Source organism: Lagenorhynchus albirostris, chromosome 15, assembly GCF_949774975.1.
Source record: "Lagenorhynchus albirostris chromosome 15, mLagAlb1.1, whole genome shotgun sequence".
Lineage (NCBI taxonomy): Eukaryota > Metazoa > Chordata > Mammalia > Artiodactyla > Delphinidae > Lagenorhynchus > Lagenorhynchus albirostris.
Genome location: NC_083109.1, coordinates 37,784,198 through 37,796,530, shown reverse-complemented (window position 1 = coordinate 37,796,530; position 12,333 = coordinate 37,784,198). Strand labels below are relative to the sequence as shown.

General features: G+C 42.1%; 1 protein-coding gene across 1 annotated transcript in view; it reads right to left on the bottom strand.

Moving 5' to 3' along the window:
* Nucleotides 1–12,333, bottom strand: part of SLX4IP (SLX4 interacting protein) — a 185,316-nt gene that overhangs the window by 18,695 nt on the left and 154,288 nt on the right. Inside the window, 2 exon segments of the mRNA XM_060123970.1 lie at nucleotides 3,865–3,953; nucleotides 8,489–8,566. Of these exon segments, the coding sequence (XP_059979953.1) occupies nucleotides 3,865–3,953; nucleotides 8,489–8,566 (167 nt within the window).

The following is a 12,333-nucleotide window of genomic DNA, read 5'->3' as shown; positions in this document are numbered from 1 at the left end:
TGCCATTTTTAATTTCCCAAACAATCACAGACTTTTACAGCTTAGGTTTAAAAGAAAGTAACTTAGAATTTTGGACTTCCCTTCCCGAACTGTAGAGAGCAGCTGACTGAACCATTAAAGTGCAGAACGGGTACGTCTTTAAGAAAAAAGGAGGCTCTATTAGAATTACAACTTTTAGGTCACCTGGGTCACCTTCAGTACCCTTGATCTGCCAGACTGTAAGCTCCTTGAGGGCAAGAGCACTGTTTTTCTTTTTCTTTGTTTCCCCAGTGCCTACCAGAGCTCCTGGCACACAGCCAGTACTCAGGAAACTATGTTAAAATGTGATGGTGAGAGCAGATGGGAAGGTCTCCAGAGACTAGGAGCCGCTGTAACCAGTGTTCTATGAAACAGCAGCTTTGTGCTGACTCTGAAATGTCCCAGATATATACAGAGTTCTGTGATTATTTACACAATAAAGTTATTACTTTGGAAAGTAAAGCTATGACTTTGGTTATGTTCGTTATTTCTTTAATAAAGGAATGATAAAATGATAAACAATTTTAAATTTCCCAAAGCCCCCCTGGGCTTTACATCTAAAGAAGAAAGCAGTCTTTACATGGGGACCTGGGTTTGTAAACACGAAAGAAAACATTTGCTGGAATGGGATACACTGAGCACCATACAAATTTACTTTCTGCTCTTAGTATTTCTAGGGAAAAGAAGGTGAAGGGAAAAACAAAACTATGAAACTAAAGGTAAAATCTTGCAAAAAGGTTTCCCAGCTCCATTTCTAGCAATAGGTCCCAAACTTAGGCTATAAGGGCTTCAAGATTTCTTATGAGAAACTGTAGTAAGAAAAATACAATGACTCATCTCGTAATAATGCCCTTTCTTCCCAAAGTACACATCATGATTCCCACATCCCTGGCACGTGGGCACTCAGGGCAGAGCTATTGCAACAACACGGAGCACCTCCCCACATGGAGTCCCTCGTGCACGGGGGTGTGCGTGTGACAGACCTCCGTGCACGAGGGACTCCATGCGGGGAGTCCCTCGTGCACGGGCGTGTGCGTGTGACAGACCTCCGTGGTGCTGGGGGGCAGCACTGACTGCACTCGTTCTGCCCCCAAAGGAGGGGGATTACTCCCTCTGGGCCGCCTGATCAGGAACAGTGGTTCTTTTGTGCTGCCACCTTTAGGAACCTGGGAGCTGAGTGCATCTGGCTTCCCTGTGTCCAGGAGGAGCAGCTCTGAAGAGGCACTCGCAGATTTCCTACCTGACTATTATTTAGACACTGAGGATCGAGGAAAGGAAAGGAAAGGAAAGGAAAGGGAAAAAGGCAGGAGAAAAGGCATCTCTACTCAAGGCAACAGCACGAGTTAAAGGCGCCCTGGCTGCTGCCCAGGTACTGACTCACCGCCATCACTTCCGTGGCTGGGGAAGAGGGAGTTCAGTAAACAGTTATAGGAAAAATAATTGACATTTATACCAAAGAAGTACCTCTGATACAGCTGCTCAGGAAGCCCATTCCCCAGGCCTCGCTCAGTCAGACATTCCTGGAGAGTAACTACCAAGAGAAAATGAGACGGATCCGGCCCTGTGGTGAGTATCAGTGTAAACTGATAAAAGAATTCGAAGCTTTAAGAAATGTAAGGAAGTTCAAGGGATACTCAGAGGAGAGCCAGACCTCACTGGCTTTGAGCATCTGAGAGAGAGTAAGAATAACGGGAGTAACTTTGCCTTCTCTTTGGCAGAAGGCAATTCTGGGAGGGAAGGATTGTTTATTGATCCTTAAGTAGCTGAGACTGAAGGGATCTGCAGACATCAAATATCAATGAGGACAGAGTCCAAGGCACTTGTAATGGAAGGACTGTGGCCTTGGCTGGATGGGCCATTTGTGGGAGAGAGGGCCCTCTGCTTGACCTGGGTATGTTATCGGTTCTGGGGGAAGGAGCTTGAGGAAGCGGTGGACAGGCCTGTGAGGAGGGGCGCTGTACAGGCAGGCTGGCCACGCAGAGGGGTGCATGGAGCCTGTGCCTGGGATGGAGCCATCTGGCAGTGCCAGGCGTTAGCTGACTTGTATACGTGTGGCTGGGAAAGCGTGTATGTGAAGGATGGTCAGAGGTGGGGAAAAAGGAAGCTCAAGAGACAGAGACTGACTACATCTAAAGAGAAGCACTCCAAACAGTGAAAGATCCTCATGATGTAAATGGCACTTTTCTCATAAGCTAACGTGGTTAAGTCTGACACTGTTATTCCTGGATATCAGAACATTTTGAATATGAGAACACGGAACTGGCTCACGCAAAAGGCTCAGACCAGTCAACTTTTCAGAATGACAATTCTTAATATTTAGGATGTCCTCCAGATTATAAGATTTATATGACAGCAGCTATAGGAAACTTACATCTGTATAAATACCAGTGCCCCTAAGGAGGATAATATTTCATTTGTATGGAGATATTTTAACTTACCCTTAATAATTTAAAATATTACATATTAATATAACATACCATACAATATCTAATTTCTTCTGTATTCCATGTGAAAACAGTAGTACTTTGTGGTACAATTAATTGTTGTTTTCTCAAACCACAAATCAATTTCTTCATTGGTCTGAGAATCAGTTAAGCTATATTACATTATAGCTGTTTGCTAACAGCATTACGACTTTAGTATTTATTAATTTACTAAGATAACTCAACATCCTACAAATACTTCACAAATAAACTTTCAATACTTTTCACCAGATTTGCCCCATTTATTTCACTTAATGTGTATACTTAGCGTTTAATTGATAGATGAAATACGGGTCCCACTGGCTTTTCTGAAGGGCTCATCTGCTACAGATGAAGGTATCTAAATTTAAATCTGCATTCTCTGCTCTTTACTTTTGCTGGGTCTCTGTTCACCCTTTTAGTCTCTAAAACACTTTTCCTATGTATTTATTTAAGATAAGATAAGAAGCTGGTTTTAGACCATGTGGGCCAAATTTCAAATGGATTAAAAAATAATAAACATAAGGGATAATCTAATATCCCTATAAATTATTTTAGAAGCATAATAATCATGTCATACTTCATGCCCACGTTTAACGTCTACTAGATTTTTTTCCCTCTTTGTTAAAGTTTCAAGTCACAAGTCCAAGTCCAAAAATATGAAAAAAAAATTGGTACAGAGGTAAGTTCTGATAGATTGAGCTGTGACTGCAGCAAGATACACACACGCACACACACACACGCATGCACACACACACCAAGGAGACTCTCAAACGTATATGCTAAGCTTAAAAGACAAAGCTGTAAACTATAACATTAGGAGTGAATTTTCAGTATCCATTTGTCTGCATAGAGAACTCCAGCGAAACAGAAATAGGACTGATGGAGCTCAAAACTTAGCACGAGAAAAGAGAGAGAAAACAAACCCTATCAGCTAAGAAATAACACACTGGGGAAAAGTACTGGTTCTCATGAAAATGTCAGTGATTCACCATGGAATAAAATTCAAAAGCCACTGACCCCAATGAAAGCTTCTAGTGGAAACGTGGATTTTGCTTCATTTCATTTAAAGAATGCTTTATATTTCATTTAAATACTATCATAAGCATTTTCACAGTTTTTGTGATATGTTTTCTCATTTTTGTATTGCTAAGGAAGAGATACTACTGATCATGCTAAATTTTCAAGGCGTCTTCAAGAAAAGAAGCAGCACATCAATTAATCAATATTATCATGCAAAGCAGGTAAGACTTTTTGGTCCCTTAAAACATGCACTGAGGGCTCAAGAGCTGAATGAGAATAGACGACAATCTCTTTTCTATTTTTCATAATAACTCATCATTTAAGCAGATTTATTTGCTTACAGAATTTTTTTCATACGTACCAACTCTTCACTCTGACTTGCCAAAAGATCGTGACTGAATGCAAGCTGACTTACGCAGACCACAAATCTGTCGGGAAATACCCGGAGTTCTGTACAAAATGAAGGAAATCACATTACTGAAGGTATCAAAAGACTAAACACAGAAATGCTTGGTCCCAGACTTCTGAGTTACAGCAATAAGCGTGTATGTATCAGACACGTGTCTTCTCCCCTCCCCTCATTTCAGTGTTTGTCATCAATACCGCGGGACAAGCACAAAGTTCTAGGGATGGCCAAGGAGGCTGCAGATTGGTCCACCTGAGCCCCTGGGCCATCATATCACATGAAACCCCCAGGCAGGGCCTTTGCAGCTTTCCCTCTGTGTCAGTTTGCTGTTTTCTGTTCAGAACTCACATTTAGGAAATAGGGTCAACATTAACTAATGAGTGTTCTGACGTACACGGGAAGATGACAAAAATCTGAAAACGTGACTCGACAATGTTCTTACTAGTTTACTTATCCTCTCCTCGGTCACCTGGTCTTGGAGAGGTTCTCCTACAACTGATCTGAACCAGGCTATGAAAACAGCAGTGTCACTGATCAGGAATTAATGATCAAACTTAAGGAAATGGTTAAATGTGCAACAGTAGAGTTGATACAACAATACCACAGTTGCAGTGATCTATTATTACAACTTCTTAAAGCAAAACCACTGACTTCTGGGTGGGGAAGACTGAACGAATCACAGAACCAGACTTCTCAACACTCAACGAAAGGACTATAAAGTGGTAAATGCTACTACCTGTGTGCCTCCTTCTCCATCTGTCTATCCGTCTCTCCATTCATTCATGCAGCCTCCACCTATCTTTGGAGGGATGCTTAGCTGATGTTAACAGTGTACATTCTGGGGGGTGGGGGTGGGAGGGTCTTCTCTCCCCTTCTTTTACTTGGTTGTATTGCCTGAATATTTTTTATAATACGTATCATATTTATAACAGAAATAAAGCCATCTTTTTCTAAAAGAGAAAACCTTCCTCTTAGATGTGACCAATTTTTATTATGAGTCATGAAAGTGAAGCCTTTTACATACATTGCACATTTCCAACAACGGATGGCAACGGAGAGCACTGAGGTAGTGACGCAAGCCAAGCATGAAGGTGTCAGTTACACAGACACACAACTTCTGTACAGTTAACGCCTCACACCACTCGGGAAGGTTAAATGATACCAAAAGGCCTAGCGAACTGATGTTCCGGGATCTGCTCTCTGCTCACCGGGACCTCTGTTGTCTCCTTGTGGGGGTCACTCTTCTCTATTCCAATTCATTCTACTCAGGGCAAGTGGGGTAGCAGTTCCAACAAGAGCTCCGCTTACCCTGCTCAGAACCCCACCCTGGCTCCTCACCATGCGACCTGCAAACATTCAGTCTCCTCGACTGGGGCCTAACCTGCTATTCTGATCTGACTCCCTCTGGTCCTTCTCATGCAGAAACCCACATTTCAGGGGGTCCAGTGTGTTTAAACTTTGACCCACATGGGTGCTATATCTGGCTAGGTGGCTAGGGTGGACATTGAAAAGGCAGAAAAACAAAGTTAACATAGCAGTTAGTATTTATTCACTAATTCTTCCAATATCTTATTGAGATAAAAGGTAAACAGTCCACTTCCTGCTTTATGAGGGGAAACTGAGACTCAGAATTCATTATTTGCACCCCTGCCCCCCAATATCACAATCTTGAAACATAGTTCATTAGTGGATCTGAACTAGAATTCAAAATGATCAGTTCTATCAAATGATTCCTCTCGAAAATAAGAACGCTAGGGCTTCCCTGGTGGCGCAGTGGTTAAGAATCCGCCTGCCAATGCAGGGGACACGGGTTCGAGCCCCGGCCCGGGAAGATCCCACATGCTGAGGAGCAACTAAGCCCGTGAGCCACAACTACTGAGACTGCACTCTAGAGCCCATGAGCCACAGCCACTGAAGCCCGTGCTCCTAGAGCCCGTGCTCTGCAACAAGAGAGACCACTGCAATGAGAAGCCGGCGCACCACAATGAAGAGTAGACCCCACTCGCCACAACTAGAGAAAGCCCACGCACAGCAACAAAGACCCAATGCAGCCAAAAATAAATAAATTTTAAAAAAAGAAAAGAAAAGAAGAATGCTAGAATGGCAGATTTTAAACAATTTGGTGCCAGGTATTATATAAATAGAAGGCCACTTATGTACCCTTTCACTCTGCTTAGGTTATAACTGAGATTTATATTATGTCAATATTTAAATAAAGTAAAGATTTAAGCAATGGCAGTCCCTACCAGGAAGGGTAGCTAGGCTGTATTTTAACAGATACAAAGTTAACTGGTTTATTTTACTAAGAGAACTGAACAGAGTGGAAGGCCCCACTGTGAGAGTAACATAGTCAACTGACACTTAAAGTTAAGAAAGTGCAGGAGGGTTCCCTTTTCACCATACCCTTTCCAGAATTTACTATTTCTAGATTTTTTGATAATGGCCATTCTGACTGGTGTGAGGTGATACCTTATTGTAGTTTTGATTTGCATTTCTCTAATAATTAGTGATGTTGAACATCTTTTCATGTGCCTCTTGGCCATCTGTATGTCTTCTTTGGTGAAATGTCTATTTAGGTCTTCATCCCATTTTTTAATTGCATTGTTTGTTTTTTTGATATTGAGCTCCATGAGCTGTTTGCATTTTTTTGGAGATTAATCCATTGTCTGTTGTTTTGTTTGCAAATATTTTCTCCCATTCTGAGGGTTGTCTTTTTGTCTTGTTTATGGTTTCCTTTGCTGTGCAAAAGCTTTGAAGTTTCAGTAGGTCCCATTTGTTTATTTTTGTTTTCATTTTCATTACTCTAGGAGGTGGGTCAAAAAAGATCTTGCTGTGGTTTATGTCAAAGAGTGTTTTTCCTATGTTTTCTCCTAAGAGTTTTATAGTGTCTGGTCTTACATTTAGGTCTTTAATCCACTTGGAGTTTATTTTTGTGTATGGTGTTATGCAGTGTCCTAATTTCATTCTTTTACATGTACCTGTCCAGTTTTCCCAGCACCACTTATTGAAGAGGCTGACTTTTCTCCATTGTATATTCTTGCTTCCTTTGTCGTAAATTAGGTGATGATATGTGCATGGGTGCGTGGGTTTATCTCTGGGCTTTCTATCCTGTACCATTGATCTATATTTCTATTTTTGTGCCAGTACCATACTGTCTTGATTACTGTAGCTTTGTAGTACAGTTTGAGGTGAAAAGTGAACCCTCCTGCACTGTTGGTGGAAATGTAAATTGATACAACCACTATGGAGAACAGTATGGAGGTTCCTTAAAAAACTAAAAATAGAACTATCATATGACCCAGGAATCCCACTACTGGGCATATACCCTGAGAAAACCATAATTCAAAAAAAGAGACATGTACCACAGTGGTCACTGCAGCACTACTTACAATAGCCAGGACATGGAAGCAACCTAAATGTCCATCGACAGATGAATGGATAAAGAAGATGTGGCACATATATACAATGGAATATTACCATTAAAAAGAAATGAAATTGAGTTATTTGTAGTGAGGTGGATGGACCTACAGTCTGTCATACGGAGTGAAGTTAAGTCAGAAAGAGAAAAACAAATACTGTATGCTAACGCATATATATGGGATCTAAAAAAAAAAAAAAAAGGCACTGATGAAGCTAGTGGCAGGGCAGGAATAAAGATGATGCAGACATGGAGAATGGACCTGAGGACATGGAGGGGGATGGGTAGAGGGGGAAGCTGGGGCAAAGCGAGAGTAACATCGACATATATACACTACCAAATGTAAAATAGTCAGCTAGTGGGAAGCAGCAGCACAGCACAGGGAGATCAGCTCAGTGCTTTGCGATGACCTAGAGGGGTGGGATAGGGAGGGTGGGAGGGAGGCTCAAGAACGAGGGAATATGGGGACATATGTACGCATATGGCTGATTCACTTTGTTGTACAAAAGAAACTAACACAGTGCTGTGAAGCAATTATACTCCAATAAAGATGCATTTAAAAAAAAAAAAGAAAGTGCCCGTAACTGCAGATTCCAAGAGCAAACCTCCACACAGTTACTTTTTAAAGTCCCTGTTTCATGTCTTATGTACTAAAATCATCCAAGGAAGCTGAGCTAGATTTTCTTTCCGGTCGTTAACATCTGACTCTGTTGTTGTTGGCTGGACACGTCTGAAATCATTTCCTCAGTGGACGTCTTGACTTGGGGAAATGGGGGCCAGGGTGGGGGGAAAGCAGGCCTCATCACACACCTAGGAAAGCATTTTCTTGTGCACGTGCTTGCTCTGTACTCCTGGGCCTTGGTGTGCACGGACAATGGTGAAGTGAGTCACAGTTTAACTGCCTGTCCAGTCACTCTGGAAGCTCAAGGAAAGTGCTGAGATGCAGCAGGAAAGGAAAGTAGAGTGTGGCACCACTCACTGCGCTCAGGCAGGCAGTAAACAGTGCAAGATGAAACATAAATAATCACAAGTGCTTGCAAATACTAAGTTTCATGAAGGCTATGAGGCAACTAGGAATCTTCATTCCTTAGTTTTCACCCCTTCTCTAAGGACACGTTAATTGTGCACAATGCCTGACGACCCAAGAAATTGGCTTCTCACCTGCATTCTGTGAGCCCCCGAGGCAGCGGAGACGTATCCCTCTCTTGAGGAAATAGGCTGTGATTTGAAAGCCATAACCTGTAAAGTGAATATCATATGATATCACTCATATGTGGAATCTAATTTAAAAAATGATACAAATGAACGTATTTACAAAACAGAAACAGACTCACAGATTTCTAAAACAAACCCATGGTTACCAAAGGGGAAATGTGGAGGGGGAGGGATAAATTAGGAGCTTGGGATTAACATACACACACTACTATACATAAAATAGATAACCAACAAGGACCTACTATACAGCACAGGGAACTCTACTCAATACTCTTTAATGACCTGTATGGGGAAAGAATTTGAAAAAGAATGAATATGTGTATATGTGTAACTGAATCACTTTGCTGTACACCTGAAACTAAAACAACTTTGTAAATCAAGTATACCCCATTAAAACAAACAAACAAACAAAAACCTGTAAAGTGAAAGAAGACAGCATTAGATAATAAGCTTGTTTGTGACTGAATCCCACGGGCCTAGCCCAGTGCCTGCCATCCAGTGAGCATTCAGTGATTACCTAGTGAGCAAAAGATGAAGAGAATCCGTAGAGGGCCTCGCTTAGAGGAAGGGGTGAACAGTGTACGCTTAGCTCTTCCAGGAGGCCCGGCCACGGCACCTGGAATAGCCTCCAGTCCCTGAAGCAGCTCAGTTATTTTATCTGTAAATTGGAATAAATGAGGTCTGACCAAACAGGCCTAACAACCAGTCCCTCCAGGTTGGAGGATTAATTCAGGCTGAGCTGGTGCACCAATCTTGGCCACCTTCTGATGCTCATTACTTATCAGCTCACAGAAAGAAGAGTTTAATACCTATTTGAAGAAGGGTGTATTTCGCCTGTAAATAAGTTATTCTAATTCAAGTACAGTAAAGCCTTTATATAGGATGAGATGAAAAGAAATATGACATGAACCTCCCCCCCAACCCACGAAAAGAGAAGAGGCAGAAAGAAAACTCTCCAATCCACCAGAATGGCCAAACTGAAAAAGGCCAAGAGCGCCAAGTGTTGGCAATAAAGTGGGCAAATGGGAATTCTCATGCACTGCTGGTGGAAGTATGAAATGGTACAGCTTCTTTCAGCATCTAAAGTTGAACTTAAGCATAAACACACAGAATGTTAATAGTACTTTTCACAATAGTCCCAAACTGGAAGCAATGCAAATACCCATCAAAAGTAGAATTTTTTTTTTTTTTGAGGTACGCGGGCCTCTCACTGGTGTGTCCTCTCCCGCTGTGGAGCACAGGCCCAGCGGCCATGGCTCACGGGCCCAGCCGCTCCGCGGCATGTGGGATCCTCCCAGTCCGGGGCACAAACCCGTGTCCCCTGCATCGGCAGGCGGACTCTCAACCACTGCGCCACCAGGGAAGCCCAAAAGTAGAATTTTTAATTGAAAAAAAGGGAGGAGGTAATAGTCACACAGTGCAATCCTACTCTGCCCCTAAAAGTGAATAAGCTACAACTAGAGGCAATATCAAACATGATGTTAAATGAAAGAAGCCTGGTCCAAAGGAGTGCATTCCATCTGTGATGATGGAGACATTACCATTCACCTTACAGGGTGGCAATGGAATTGCAGGTGGCTCACGGGAAGTACCAGCATAGTTCCTTCCTTCCTTCCAGCCCCCCTCCAGGTATAGACTACTCTCTTGATGACTCTCCTGAAATCAAGTAAAAACGTCCGGTTAACACAGTCCAGTACTTGGTGGAAGAATCAGAAGTGAAAGGCCCACCAAAGATTGGTGAGGGTTCCCAGGTTCTAAAACAACCTCAGAAAATTGCTAACTCTTAAAGACAGTATTTTATTTATGAAATTGGAAGGTCCAGGAGTTAAAAAGAGGTGGTCTCCAGGCCCACTGGATTCTCCAAAGACTATCATTATGATTGTTTTGACATAACTTGTACATAAAGAACACAATTAAAGTTTCCAGTTTTACATTCAAGTATCCTTCTGTCACCCTCGTAGAAAGATCCAGAACATCAGTGACCACAGACTTGATGTTCTGTCTACACAAGCTATGGCTCTGACAGCACAACTGCTTCAGTCACGGGGATTTTGAAATAACAGTGACATCTATGATGGGATAATCTCCAGATTTACTGAGATGAAATATATTTTTTCCTAACATACTTGAAGTGGATTGCACTTTGGTCATGTGGCTTTCTTCTGCTTAAAGTGTCAAACAAAATATGCACACCACTGGCATTATTCTGAGTGCTTTAAAACAAATACTTCAGCCCTTAGGTCACCGAGAGAGTGGAAGTGACATCCACATCTGTTTATTTGTCCTACTGCTGGGGGAGGGGAATGGTAAGAGAGGAGTCCTTAACAATTTGGGATTTACAAACACACAAAGAAAGGTGATTTTCAAAGTAATGATTTATCATGTGAGTCTTCCAAAGGACTGACAACAACAACAAAAATGCAATATCGAAGTCATTCTGCCTTTGCTGGTGGATCACACTTAATGCTTATAGTTCCAGGTGATCAAGAGTCAGATGGCACGCTCTAATTTTCAAAACTCTTTTCCCTGTACAAAATCTCCAGCGATAAAGTGTTATTAGTAGGAAGGCACTAAATCTGAAGTTGACTAGGAAAGCTTGAGCTCAGGAAGCCTGGTATCTGGAGATACCACTTGAGTAATAACTAAATCCTGCTTGGTCAGCTGTCTCAGTAGGACACCTTCCCCTATAGAAAAATAAAGCAGTGTAAGTCAAATTCTGACTGTTTTACTACTGACATTACTAGGAGAAATGAGTTTATTGAAATCCTTCCTCTTCTGTCCCCCACCCTCCTGGACAGGATTATGTTAAAGGCAATCATTCCTCAGCTGGCGTCTTGTTATGGTTTTAGTGGAAAACCCTGTCGAATGGCACCTATAAGAGAAATGGTAAGTTTACCATGGAAAAGAGATTTGCACCTGCTTAGTTCAAATTCTACTGGCTGTAGGAAACCTTATTGTTTAAAGAGAAACTTGAAGAGAGAGAAAACACAAGAAGTATTTGTGTCAGTTCTTACGGCAAACTAATTTTGATATGTAAACGAAGAAACTCACTGCTGTTGAAATATACTGAACTGAAATGCTTAGGGAGCTGTACTTCATTTATCCATAGATAATAGGCAGTGATAAAGAGTACATTATCTTTGCTCTTTAATGAAACTGGCTTCACAGACTTGAGCAGGCTACTGAGATACTGTATTATCCAGGGTTAATGTAAAGCTCCACTACTCTCGAAAGCTAAATAGCAGCTTGGCAAAGAATCCAGGAGGCCTTCTGTTTCCCCTTCTTGGGCACCAGCTTGCAACGCTGATGTTCTAAATGCCCGGAACCAGGGTCAGGGCCAGCGGGGGAAGAAGCAAAATGGAAATCATAAAGTGATATTAATCTGAAAACTACATGACAATGGTATTCCAAGATCCAGAGGCACTTATAAATCACACTTAAGGATGCCTGTTTTCTTTGAGCTACTTACTGTGGGCCTCCTTAATTTGAAAAAACTGTCTGTAGCCACAGAAAGAGATTGGGGTTAGAGAGAGGACTGCTTTGTAGTGGAAGCACCTTTCCACCAGGAGTCTTCAGGTATGTCTACTTCTAGAAATAATATATTTCTGCGTTGCTTAATGTCATGAGACATCCAGTACCAGCAGGAGGCCATCGTCTCCCATGGCCCCCAAGCAGCCCCAAAAGTCTCCCATCCCTGTGCCTCCCGCACTCCGTACTTTATAAAGAGCTGCTGCACTTCCGGCTACCTTTCTACAGACAACCTTGCAATGAAGCCCCAGATGATGACTTAT